The sequence below is a fragment of the Diaphorina citri genome, unplaced genomic scaffold, assembly GCF_000475195.1.
Source record: "Diaphorina citri unplaced genomic scaffold, Diaci psyllid genome assembly version 1.1 scaffold932, whole genome shotgun sequence".
Lineage (NCBI taxonomy): Eukaryota > Metazoa > Arthropoda > Insecta > Hemiptera > Psyllidae > Diaphorina > Diaphorina citri.
In genome coordinates, this window is record NW_007378363.1 from 87,015 (window position 1) to 101,269 (window position 14,255).

The following is a 14,255-nucleotide window of genomic DNA, read 5'->3' on the forward strand; positions in this document are numbered from 1 at the left end:
ATTCGCCCACCTAAAAAACGTACCATTTATTGGCCCACCTGCCCACATTTATTTTTCTAATTTTTGTTTTTATTACTACAACTTTTGAATAGCACTGGTTCGCTAGCAGTCTTTAAGCCCTTTCTTTTGATGAAATTGGATCTTGAAAAAGTTCGTCCAGTTCAGACTTATGTGGCGTATGGTACAGGTGGGCCAATAAATGGTACGTTTTTTAGATGGGCGAATAAATGGTACACTTACCCTATCCCGCTATTTACTAACGCCTGCCACTCACAATCAGGTAGACCCGACAGGAAAAGGTCCGCCTGTCAGGTCTACCTGATTCCTGATCAGCACACACACTGTCAAGTAGACCTGACAGGAGGACCTTAGCTAGGTAAATACCTACTTCTCTATAGGTCCCTACCTACCTAACTAAAGAACAGTAAAGTTATAATTAATTTACTTAGGTAGGGTAAGTGTACCATTTATTCGCCCACTTAAAAAACGTACCATTTATTGGCCCACCTGCCCACATTTATTTTTCTAATTTTTGTTTTTATGACTACAATTTTTGAATAGCACTGGTTCGATAGCAGTCTTTAAGCCCTTTCTTTTGATGAAATTGGATCTTGAAAAAGTTCGTCCAGTTCAGACTTATGTGGCGTATGGTACAGGTGGGCCAATAAATGGTACACTTACCCTATCTCAGTTCAGATTTTACTATACCTACTTACCAAAGGGTGATCTATTTTTTTAGTAATATAGCGCCTGGCGCTTTCTAGGTAGATTAGAATAAGTTTAATAAGTTTTACCTTTATCTATCAGCTGTTTTTGTACTTACCTATATTTTTGTTTTGTTAAAACCAGGAGTGCCCTTTTGTAGAACTTTTCGTTACTGATTTCTAATTATCTACCATCCGTTTCCCACTTTTGTGGGAACTTATTGGAGGGATATTCTCAAGTGGATCTTCATTCCTTTTTTTTTTTGCACTTTTTGTTCTTTAAGCGCTTCAATGTTGCTTAAGGCGTTGTATCGGGGCACTTTTTGTCCTTTACCTTCAACTATGCTTAAAAGCATGTTGTTCTTGCTGCATTGGGGCACTTTTGATTAATAAAATCTAAACATTCATACAATTAAGGTTATTCATTTATTTCTTCCTCTGAAAACGTGAGAATTCCTAGTTAGGTAGGAAATAATCAAATAATGTCTAATAGGAAAATTTCTTGTCATACACCCATCTGTCTCTCAGGCGGCAATTAAACCGATCCACATCTGAGACAAAGAGTGAGTCGTACAAGAACTACTCTTTTCAGTGGACTACTCAGTCATATCAGATCCTATGTAAAACAAGTAAATCACTCCTGAACTCCCTATAGATATAGGCACATTTAAGATTTAGGGAGTGATGATTTGACTCATTGAGTAGTTCACTAAAAAGAGTAGTTTAGTTCTTTTCTGTAACTCACTCACTCTTTCCTCAATTCTCACGTTTCAGGGTCACAATTTCTTGTCATTCCTGGGCCTTTATAATTAATTCTAGTTTCTTTTTAAAGTATTTTTTCCTTTCTCTTTTTTTCTAAAACCACGTAGTTCTTAAAACCATATGAACATTATAATCTCATATAGATCATTTATATTTTTGTTAAACCCTTAAAATTAAAATAAAAATCTATTTTGTCTTTCAAAAAGCGAACTTTTTTGTTTGCTCCTTTTTAATAGGGAATTCAGTTAAAATTTAGGGAAAAGCAGGCAACGTGGTAATTGGTGATTCTCATGATTTTTTTTTATTATCTCAGAAAAAACTATAAAAATTAAAAAAAATATTGAGACTAAAACGAAGAAAGTTAAGCTGTAAGTTTTCCTCAAATAACGTTAAAGATTTTAATTAACGAGACGCTAATTTTGGTTGCAAAAACTCTCTAATCAAAGATCATTTACATGGTATAGCCTTAAAATGGTTCCCTTAGTATTGAGGCCATTGTGGAATCTTCTTTAGATGGGTTCATGTTAAAAACACTCCTATTGAAGACCACAAATTCGAAATTCTATCTCCCCCTCCTCAATCCACTAGCCTTCCACTCTAAAGGTGTGTCCACAAGTAGTCGACCGGCCGTCGATCGACATCGATATGTTCGAACACACCTTAAGAAGCTATCTTGTACTTCAACTGTATGTAACTCCTCCGCTTTCAGCTGTTCTCACTGGATTGCTGTTGTTGTTGCTGCTGTTGTTGTTGCTGTTGCAATGCCCTCGTATGTTCCCAAAGCGCTACACCACTGATCGAATTGGCCAGATCTTTAGCGCCCACGGCCGCTCCTGAGTTCCAATGCTGCTGAAGGCTCTTGTTGGCCGTATCCAAGGACATGGCTTTGGCCCACAGGCTCTTCGAACTAGCAGGCGGGGACTGTCGGTCGCTATTCCCGTTACTTTCTCCCGTTGATAGATCCGTCGAGAGCCTTTGACTCGGTTCGGCTTTCAACCACTGCGTGACTTTCTCGTTCGCGTCGATTTTGATGTACTGGTTCTGCGGTTGACTCTTGCGGCCCCGTTTCGGTTTCGTTGGCGTGCCGGCCGGGGCAGCGTTCTCCCCCTTGGACTGTTCCCAGATGGAGTGTCCCGCAAGGTAGGCGGGTGACTCCGCGGTGCATGTGTTGAGGTGGGACTTGAGGTTGGTCAGTTGACGGAAGGCGTTGCCACACTGCACGCACACGTAGGGTTTTTCACCTGAGAACATAAGGAGAGGGGAGGAGAGGTTATACTTGGAATTGTTTTCTTTACTTGGGCAGGCCATTTACTATCAGGGTCACATGTCACCTGAGAGTGTATAACAGCAGCAATAGCACCCGAAACTCGAGTGTATTAGAAACAAATAAGTACTCAAAAACATACAACGGTAAGCTAATGTCAACTACATAGGATGTCTAACATAAAACTAACCAATAATCTCTCAGGTGACCTGTTAGGTCTACCTGATAGTGTACGGCAGGAATGATAAGTCTCTCAGGCAACCGGGCAGGTCTATCTGATAGTGTGTGTGCTCATCTGGCATAAGCCTAAGGCCAGTGAGTGGCAGGCCTTAGAGACATAAGGAAACAATAAGTAGGTAAGTAAAGTTTATTTCAGCTATAAAACAACTACAGTAGATATGACAGGAGAAAAGTCATATCACGTGCTGAATGAATAAGAGTCAGTCTATTTATAAAAACAATATTAAATATTAAACCTTATTGTTCAAATAAAAAATCCAATAAGCCAGCCTACTCAATGACCTTTTGAATAAAAAGACGTCTTGTATCAATAGAGCTTTCTTTGATAGAACTTTTGTAGCTTTTTTTAATAGTCTTAGAACTTTGCTTTCTGTTTATTTGAAACAAGTTGCGCGATTACCAAACGATAGTAAGAAGAAGGAAAAGTAAGTAGCAACAAAAGTACAAGACCTATTACAAATAATAGATAATAGAAAATGCAAAGAACAAGTGGACGAAAAAGTAACAACAAAACTACAGAGTCATTCTATTTATAAAAACAATATTAAATATTAAACCTTATTGTTCAAATAAAAAATTCAATAAGCCAGCCTACTCAATGACCTTTTGAATAAAAAGACGTCTTGTATCAATAGAGCTTTCTTCGATAGAACTTTTGTAGCTTTTTTTTAATAGTCTCAGAACTTTGCTTTCTGTTTATTTGAAACAAGTTGCGCGATTACCAAACGATAGTAAGAAGAACAAAAAGTAAAAAAAGTAGCAACAAAAGTACAAGACCTATTACAAATAATAGATAATAGAAAATGCAAAGAACAAGTGGACGAAAAAGTAACAACAAAACTACAACACCTATTATAAATAGCAGATTACAGGAAATGCAAAGAAGAAGAACACCTGGACATTGGTCCCCCGTCTAGACATAACCCGCGCTCAACGTTGCTTAACATCAGTGATCTTTAGACTTTGGGAGACTAGAGAAAATGGCTGGTTCAAAACTTCGGAACAGCTGAAGAGTTTGACGAATTAGATTTCCCGAAACCATTTCCCAGTGTGACCGGGTGTCCAAGTTTTAATTCGTACGTCTTTTATCAGGTCCGCGGTCTTTAAAAGAAACTTTGGTCAACAAGTAGCTTGGTAGCCACTTAGCCAGTATTATAACATCAACGAAGATAAATTCAGACCAACCAACATCAACGCAAGAACAAGAAGAAACACAATCAACTTGCCCAGAAAAGAAAGTAGGAAAAAGAAAGGAACGCAAAACGAAAGAAGGGGAAACTAGAGGAAACGAGAAAAAGGAAAGTGAATAAAAGAAAAAGGAAAGGTCAGTAACATCAAAGGAAAGAATACAAAAAGGAGGAAAGAAGAAGTTAAAAAAGAAACTTTTTAGCTTTTAATGCAAAGGTAAGGACATCAAGGGAAGTCTGAAGAGAAGTCACCAAAATATGAAAAGGTCAGCAACATCTTCTTCTTCCTAGCCTTTTCCTAATTAAATTTAAATACGGTCGGATAAAAAGGGGAAAATAAGAAATTAAAAAAGAAAATTCACGCACAAAAAAGAAAACTAAGTAAAAACAAAAGTCTACCACAAATAGAGAAATTTATTTGAAATGACTGAATTTGACTTGACTGAGTTTTAATTCGTACGTCTTTCATCTTTCATCAGGCCCGTGCTAAGTAGTCTTTAAAAGAAACTTTGGTTACTGGATCTGACTGGCCTGAAAAGGGTCGTTAGAAGAGAAAAATCGGAGAAAGTTGCCAAAATAAACGTCATCGGAAAAGAGGAATCGAGGAAAGTCGCCAAACATGCCCCTCGCCAGCAGTTCCCGGGCCGTGGGGAGCAAGAAGAATCGCGACTCGGCCCTCAAGATGGGAAAGAACGCCTCTGACCCGTCCGAGGATCGAACCAAGGACCCAGGTCAGGCGAACGTCCTTTATGTGAGCTTGAACTATATGAAGCCAAACCTTGTCCAGTGGAACAAGGATGTGATTTGGGCTGTTCAAGATGGGAAAGAACGCCTCTGACCCGTCCGAAGATCGAACTAAAGACCCAGGTCAGGCGAACGTCCTTTATGTGAGCTTGAACTATATGAAGCCAAACCTTGTCCAGTGGAACAAGGATGTGATTTGGGCTGTGAACTGGATGAAAGACGTGCAGGAGTGCCCGGTAAGCGAACCAATTTATTTTATTATTATTTTTCTTATTATTATTTATCTAGGATCGGAACGCCACCTTAAGGCTGAAAAGCCCCGTTATCGAAAAGTCCGAGTTGAGACCGGGAAAAGCCAGCAGAAGACGGATTGCCCAGACGGCCACCCATCCGGATACTTTAGGTCTGTTTTTCATTCCGACGTGGATGCGATGCGAACCCGACGCGTGTTTTTCATTCCACTTCCCCTACTTTAGCGTCAACGCTGCGTTTTAAATCCCTGATGCGAGTCTCGAATAGCTTCAGATTCCGCCATATTGTAATTGTATTGAGGGAAATGAAAAAAATGTTTCGTAATTTCTCCTCTAGATGTCGTCATGTTTGTTGAATTTCCACATTTTACCCCCACTCCTGACGCAGAGTGAACGTCAAGTTGACGCCGCATCGATGCGGCGTAGGAATGAAAAACAGACCTTTTAACAACACGCAACGTTGATTTCTGGAAATCGTTGTGCTATCGCTAGCTTTGCTATCTCATTACATTTCCACTAAAATTCACTTCCACCTCATCTCCAACAGGCGATGAAAATCAAAACATCCACTGAACACATAGGGGAAGACATCTCCATGGAGCTGGATGTGAAATTCTCCTTATACATGGAGCCTAACTTCACCTCCAGATATCTCACCTCCATTATCAACCATCCGGTCATTATAACCGCCTACGATGCCACCAACGCGAAGTCCGCCACCAAAGGTATGTATAGGATCCGCCGCGCCGCGGAAAGTAAAAGTATCCCCCATAATCCCCCCACAGAAATACTACAAAAAGTGATGAGATCCCACAAAAATACCTCGCCGCGGTAAAAGTTCCAAGCCAAGTCAGTAGTCCAAAAAGACAGGAAATTTTGTGTAACTGACCAAGACCTAATGTGTTGTACCCCTTTCCAGTCTGCCTAATTTTTATTTCAATATTAAACTCCGATTTAAAGCAATAAGAAGAAAGTAAGAATCTAATCATAACAAAACCTTGAACTTTTCACAAAGGTTGACTGTCTGACTGATAAGCCAATAGATTAGCACAAATTATTTCATCATAAACATACACATTATACAAGTAGGTACACTACAACAAGCAACTGTGATCTGACTCATTAAATGAGCGTGAGTACTCCTTTTTTTCTATAACTCACTCAACACTCTTTACACAGCTCTATGAGTAGTTCAACACAAGTAGGTACACTACAACAAGCAACTGTGATCTGACTCATTAAATGAGCGTGAGTACTCCTTTTTTCTATAACTCACTCAACACTCTTTACACAGCTCTAGTCAACAGTTCGTCTGAGTAGTTCACTGAAAAGAGTAGTTCTTTTTTACAACCTCACTCACCCCTTACCCATCTCTCAGGAGGTACCAAATCAACTGGTGAAGTCCTGGGTGTGGCCTGTCTAGACATCCTCCCCCTCTTCTGGCCAAACCAGCCAATCAGCGCGGTCAAAAGCTCCTCGCCCCGCCCACTTTCTAAACCTCTCTCTCCGGTCGACCCGGACATTCCCGAACAAGAACGACCTCTCCCGAAGGTCCCGGATCGAGAAATACGAGCAGAGTTGACCTTGGAGCCCAAGGACGGGCACCGTGGAGCTGAGCTGGTGACACCGATGAATAAGGTATCTACTTGGGTTTAATAAGGGATATTTTGCCGCCGCGGTTGATTCGATCCGTTGGCCGAGTTGTCAAGACCAGAGGCTGACGACATCAACAAGGAGGACCTGGGTTCGAATCCTGACATAGGCGGACATTTATTGACGCAAGGGGGGGGGGATTATTTGACTTAAACACACATGGGAGCGTAAAGCCCCGTGCACACACAGGGTAGAAAAAATGCATTTTCCCTCCGGAAACGGAACCGATTCCGATGGCGCGCCATCTTGGATTTCCTATGGTTTAGTACAGTCGCTATCACGCCAAAAGGAGAAAAACGTGCTTCTTTAATGTCCGATCTCACCACTGAGGGTTAACACAGTGTCAAAGGTTTTCTTTGGCGTCACCCATTTGATTTACACAGGCCAGTATTTCTTCAACTATTAGCTGAAAACTCTGTAATAAGATTGAGCATAAAAGGACTGCCTCTCACAAGACATTTTCCCCCCTAGGTTCGTCTCGGTCTATCAGCCTTGCTTCATCTCGAATATCCGATCCCCGAGTCACTCAGCCTCGTCAACATTCTAACCATAGTCATAGAGTCCGCATACAATTTGCCTGCTCCTCTTTCAAATCCAGAGTCATTAGCTGAAAACTCTGTGGTAAGATTGGACATACTGGACATACAAGGACTGCCTCTCACAAGACATTTTCCCCCTAGGTTCGTCTCGGTCTGTCAGCCTTGCTTCATCTCGAATATCCAATCCCCGAGTCACTCAGCCTCGTCAACATTCTAACCATAGTCATAGAGTCCGCATACAATTTGCCTGCTCCTCTTTCAAATCCAGAGTCTAACTTTACCACTCTGCATTATTCGCTTGGCCTAACCTTGCCATTGGTCGAGGCAGAATCTGTTACGTCTTTGGCATCGAACACGAATAAGTAAGTCTGATGGATTTTAAAAACACGAAACAAGTGAGAGATTTTAGAAACAGCGCATCGCACATTGTTACGTGAACTTCCAAATCCAGCTAGACCTGACAGGCGGACCTTTTCAGCCGTAACTGTCAGGTCTACCTGATGATGTGTGTACTCGTCAGGTGTCATTAACAGGCGGACCTTTTCAGCCGTAACTGTCAGGTCTACCTGATGATGTGTGTGCTCGTCAGGTGTCATTTACCTGCTGATCAGGTGTGCCTGTCAGGTCTAGCTGATAGTGAGTGGCTGGCCGTAGGGGCAAACAGCCCTAAAGGATGGGTTGAGCTTACACGAATCCCCCACAGAAATACTACAAAAAGTAATGAAATCCCACAAAAATACCTATTCGCGGTAAACTGGCCTAAGATGGCGCGACTGTCCTAAGATGAAATTTCACAATTTGAACCTCTAACTCATTTCTTTTAAAAACCTGAACTCTCCTTCTCTTCGCTCCCCCCGGCATCCACAGGTCCAAGTCCTCTTCTCTGACAGGCAGGGACGAAGAGCACTCCCGAGAACCTGTCCACCTCACCCTGGAATATACAGGCCACTATTTCTTTCAAAAACCTGAACTCTCCTTCTCTTCGCTCCCCCGGCACCCACAGGTCCAAGTCCTCTTCTCTGACAGGCAGGGACGAAGAGCACTCCCGAGAACCTGTCCACCTCACCCTGGAATATACAGGCCACGCCTCTACCGCGCCTGACCCTGTTGGTCAGGCCAAGTGGAGAGCCGTGGAGGACCTGATACCTGGCCGGGCTAGGTATGCTCCTATCCGCCTGGACGGGGACTTCGAGGATGTGAAATATGGTGAGCATGGTTAAATTACATTACATAGAAGGACATTCGGTCCTTGAGAGGCTGTCCTTTTAAATATTCCAGTTCAAAATGTCCTTTTTGTCTGGATGGGGGCCGTTAAACAGGGAGTAGACCAGCTTAGTCTGGCTGGGGGACTTCAAACAGGGAGTATACTAGCCTGACCTTCCCTTTGCTATAAGGACATTCGGGCCTTGAATATTTAAAAGGACAAGGCTGTCCTTTTAAATATTCCAGTTCAAAATGTCCTTTTTGTCTGGCTGGGGGCCGTTAAACAGGGAGTAGACCAGCTTAGTCTGGCTGGGGGACTTCAAACAGGGAGTATACTAGCCTGACCTTCCCTTTGCTAAAGAAATAGCAAAGGTTGAGTGCGAAGGGCATCCACTCGTAAAATTTGTAGCCAAAACCAAATGTCACCCCAAAGCCAGCAAAGGTTGAGTGCGAAGGGCATCCACTCGTAAAATTTGTAGCCAAAACCAAATGTCACCCCAAAGCAATCACCCTAGTTAGGTTAAAAAACGGTGAGAAAATATATTGGAAATTGGAAAGTCGACTTTCATTTTCTTCTTCTTCTTCTTCTTCTTCTTCTTCTTCTTCTTCTTCTTTATTTATTTATTTTTAGTCGATTTCGTTTTAAAAGTATCATGAGAAATCTACGGATATTCCCAAGAAAATCGATTCTTCCACAATCGAAAAATCGATTTTCTAACAACTTCCCCATTTTCTCACCAGGTGATACTGTGGCGCCTCAGGTGCGGCACAGGAATCACATCCAATGGAATCAAATGAGCCGCGTATGGTTAACGCATGCGGCAGAGGACGCGGTCCGGGAGCAAATTGCCGCCTTTGGAGCGTGGCCGATTGAGACTCTGATCAGTACAAACCCGTCCGCAAATGGTATACCTCCCCATTTTCTCACCAGGTGATACTGTGGCGCCTCAGGTGCGGCACAGGAATCACATCCAATGGAATCAAATGAGCCGCGTATGGTTAACGCATGCGGCAGAGGACGCGGTCCGGGAGCAAATTGCCGCCTTTGGAGCGTGGCCGATTGAGACTCTGATCAGTACAAACCCGTCCGCAAATGGTACAACTTTCATCTTTTTTTAGAAATAGAATAGAGTGTACTTCATTTATACTGCTGGGATGAGACTGCAAAATCCCTTTACCCCCACAAACTTGCTTGCCATGCAGAAGGTCTCGGGTTCGAATCCCACCATCGACAAAAATTTGTACTCGTTTTTCGATTGCAAATATTTCAATTAGAAATAGAATAGAGTCTACCTCATGGGACGAGACTGCAAAATCCCTTTACCCCCGCAAACTTGTTTGCCATGCAGAAGGTCCCGGGTTCGAATCCCACCATCGACAAAAATTTGTACTCGTTTTTCGATTGCAAATAGTGATCTTTAGACTTTGGGAGACTAGAGAAAATGGCTGGTTCAAAACTTCGGAACAGCTGAAGAGTTTGACGAATTAGATTTCCCGAAACCATTTCCCAGTGTGACCGGGTGTCCAAGTTTTAATTCGTACGTCTTTTATCAGGTCCGCGGTCTTTAAAAGAAACTTTGGTCAACAAGTAGCTTGGTAGCCACTTAGCCAGTATTATAACATCAACGAAGATAAATTCAGACCAACCAACATCAACGCAAGAACAAGAAGAAACACAATCAACTTGCCCAGAAAAGAAAGTAGGAAAAAGAAAGGAACGCAAAACGAAAGAAGGGGAAACTAGAGGAAACGAGAAAAAGGAAAGTGAATAAAAGAAAAAGGAAAGGTCAGTAACATCAAAGGAAAGAATACAAAAAGGAGGAAAGAAGAAGTTAAAAAAGAAACTTTTTAGCTTTTAATGCAAAGGTAAGGACATCAAGGGAAGTCTGAAGAGAAGTCACCAAAATATGAAAAGGTCAGCAACATCTTCTTCTTCCTAGCCTTTTCCTAATTAAATTTAAATACGGTCGGATAAAAAGGGGAAAATAAGAAATTAAAAAAGAAAATTCACGCACAAAAAAGAAAACTAAGTAAAAACAAAAGTCTACCACAAATAGAGAAATTTATTTGAAATGACTGAATTTGACTTGACTGAGTTTTAATTCGTACGTCTTTCATCTTTCATCAGGCCCGTGCTAAGTAGTCTTTAAAAGAAACTTTGGTTACTGGATCTGACTGGCCTGAAAAGGGTCGTTAGAAGAGAAAAATCGGAGAAAGTTGCCAAAATAAACGTCATCGGAAAAGAGGAATCGAGGAAAGTCGCCAAACATGCCCCTCGCCAGCAGTTCCCGGGCCGTGGGGAGCAAGAAGAATCGCGACTCGGCCTTCAAGATGGTCGGAACTATGGTTTTTTTTTTCAATATTGGGAGTTCTCATTTGTATATTCTTCTAAAATACTCTTGTTTGATTGGTCAAAATACTATCTTCTGATTGGTCCATTCTCTCGTTTCAGACGCCCGTAAGAAGGCCGGGGAGGATCGTAAGGCCGGCCGCTCAATGGCTAACACAGGGGGCGGTAACCTTATAAGCGCCAAGAAGGCCGTAGTAGACCCTGGCCTCCTCCCCATGACGTTCCTGGCCCTGGCTGACCTGTCCGATTTGATACATCCGGGCCTGAGAAGGACCCGAGTGCTGGCTACCTTCCAGGTGAGATGGACTTCCCCTCAGTTCAGATTTTACTATACCTACTTACCAAAGGGTGATCTATTTTTTTAGTAATATAGCGCCTGGCGCTTTCTAGGTAGATTAGAATAAGTTTAATAAGTTTTACCTTTATCTATCAGCTGTTTTTGTACTTACCTATATTTTTGTTTTGTTAAAACCAGGAGTGCCCTTTTGTAGAACTTTTCGTTACTGATTTCTAATTATCTACCATCCGTTTCCCACTTTTGTGGGAACTTATTGGAGGGATATTCTCAAGTGGATCTTCATTCCTTTTTTTTTTTGCACTTTTTGTTCTTTAAGCGCTTCAATGTTGCTTAAGGCGTTGTATCGGGGCACTTTTTGTCCTTTACCTTCAACTATGCTTAAAAGCATGTTGTTCTTGCTGCATTGGGGCACTTTTGATTAATAAAATCTAAACATTCATAAAAAAATAATAATAAATAAATATAGGTTATTCATTTATTTCTTCCTCTGAAAACGTGAGAATTCCTAGTTGGGTAGGAAATAATCAAATAATGTCTAATAGGAAAATTTCTTGTCATACACCCATCTGTCTCTCAGGCGGTAATTAAACCGATCCACATCTGAGACAAAGAGTGAGTCGTACAAGAAAGAACTACTCTTTTCAGTGGACTACTCAGTCATATCAGATCCTATGTAAAACAAGTAAATCACTCCTGAACTCCCTATAGATATAGGCACATTTAAGATTTAGGGAGTGATGATTTGACTCATTGAGTAGTTCACTAAAAAGAGTAGTTTAGTTCTTTTCTGTAACTCACTCACTCTTTCCTCAATTCTCACGTTTCAGGGTCACAATTTCTTGTCATTCCTGGGCCTTTATAATTAATTCTAGTTTCTTTTTAAAGTATTTTTTCCTTTCTCTTTTTTTCTAAAACCACGTAGTTCTTAAAACCATATGAACATTATAATCTCATATAGATCATTTATATTTTTGTTAAACCCTTAAAATTAAAATAAAAATCTATTTTGTCTTTCAAAAAGCGAACTTTTTTGTTTGCTCCTTTTTAATAGGGAATTCAGTTAAAATTTAGGGAAAAGCAGGCAACGTGGTAATTGGTGATTCTCATGATTTTTTTTTATTATCTCAGAAAAAACTATAAAAATTAAAAAAAATATTGAGACTAAAACGAAGAAAATGCGTTCACTAGATCGTGAGATACAGCTCTCGGAACATGAGAGTCTCAAGCACGCCGATATCATACCTAGCGACAACACTGTACTCCCGTGATGACGTCATCTACCAATATCGCACGACGCGCTGTGAGCTTATTACCATAGGGATTTGGGTTAGGGGCTCAAAGAGATCGAATAGGTACCTATCTACGCATTTTGTTATCACTATTTTTCAATAGGTATCAGCTTAGGTACTTATACCTATTTTCAAATTTAGATATTTTCATTCCATTTTTACTTTCTATTACCTTTACGTATAGGGAACCTATACAAGGTAATGAGAAAGTATTGCAATCGGTCCAAATTTTCAAAATCGGGAAATGGGTGGAAATATCCGTTTCGGGGTGCCCTGATTCCAAAAAAGTGGTTTTCAGCCCATGGTCTGTACGTATGTATGTATGTACGTACAGAGAAGGAAGACAGATAGCAGAAAGCCACCGTTCCGAGACTAACATTATCCCATCAGGATAAAATCCCCTGGCGCGGGAATCGAACCCCGGCCTAGCGCTTACAAGGCAGACCCACTACTCACAATCTAAGTAGGGCTGGCAGGGTCATTTACTCTCTCGATCGAGAAGAATAATATGATCCCACATACCAAACATCCCTACTCACAATTCCACTTTATGTAAACCTACCTATTTATTTTTTTTTTTTTTAAATTTTTTTTTTTTTTTTTTTTTTTTTTTTTTTTTTTACAAAATTTTACGGGACAACGTCCCATTTATTACAATAAAAAAAAAAACTGAATGCTAACAATACAAAAGAAAAAAAAAACATACAAAAATGAAAAATAAAAAATTAAATAAAAATAAAATAGAAATCAAATTACAAGTTTACCTATACGCTAATGAAATGAGTATTTTTATTGAGGATACAATTCCATACCTCGGCTGGGATTGAACCCACGCCTTCCTGTTAACCAGTCGAGCGCCTTGACCACTACACCCCCACAGGATACTCAGAAAAACAGCCAAATTAGCAGATACAAAACGCAACAACCAAAGAAAACGATGTGATCAGATTAGCAAGAGCCAGAAGAATTTCTTTTTTCATGGTTGGTTACGTCCCACGCAATGTTGCCAAGCGTCCCTACGCTTTAAAAATTTGAATCTCATTATTTTTCCCGCGCACACTTTGGGGACGAATTTCTCAGAGAAGAAATACTTTTTTAAAAAAAAATCTTTTCGGATTATTTATTATTTTTGACGATCTTTACGAAAAAAATACATTTGGACAGTTATATTTTTCATGAGAATCATCAATTTTCGCATTTCTTTCTTTCTGCCTCATTAGTAAAAAAAGAATTTAGCGTAGCGTGTTGGGAACATTATTCATTTCATTCTCTTTCCGGAAACATACAGAGAAAGAGAAAAAGAGGGAGAGAAAAAAAAGGGAGGGAGAAAGACTAATTTGTCATAAAAATGGGTGTAGTTGGACAGCTGGTAGATTTGTAGGTAGGTAGAAAACTCAGAATAATTCTCACACTAACACGCAGTTTGAACCCGGCCATGCACAATTTTGTTGCTTCGAACCCAAAACCACAAATAATAATTCCACTAAACCACTCTATTAGAGTTATTTATTAAATAAAATAGGCATTTGAGCAGGTATTTGAGATATAAACTTACATTACAAATTAATGACAAAACTCGGTCGGAATTTCAATTTCTGCAAGTGTCTTTATTTACAACTTTTTTCATCGTACTTTATAATTTAGTTACAAATCAAATTAATTACAAACACTGGGGGACAACCTATGTACAAAAAATAGGTATTTGAGATATAAACTTACATTACAATTTTTTGTTTTTAAGAGGTTTGACAGAGGGAACTGTAACTGCTAT

At 40.4% G+C, this 14,255-nt stretch overlaps 1 protein-coding gene across 1 annotated transcript; it reads left to right on the forward strand.

Annotated features, from left to right (window-relative positions):
• Window positions 1-4,032: 4,032 nt before the first annotated feature.
• LOC103513163 lies at window positions 4,033-12,061 on the forward strand. Its single transcript, XM_026826440.1, has 11 exons — window positions 4,033-4,294; window positions 4,637-4,888; window positions 5,025-5,137; window positions 5,700-5,877; window positions 6,531-6,790; window positions 7,486-7,706; window positions 8,212-8,288; window positions 8,425-8,550; window positions 9,289-9,453; window positions 11,000-11,193; window positions 12,023-12,061. Exons 2-11 carry the CDS (start codon window positions 4,777-4,779, stop codon window positions 12,059-12,061), a joined length of 1,485 nt encoding a protein of 494 aa, XP_026682241.1. The 5' UTR covers window positions 4,033-4,294; window positions 4,637-4,776.
• Window positions 12,062-14,255: the final 2,194 nt, after the last annotated feature.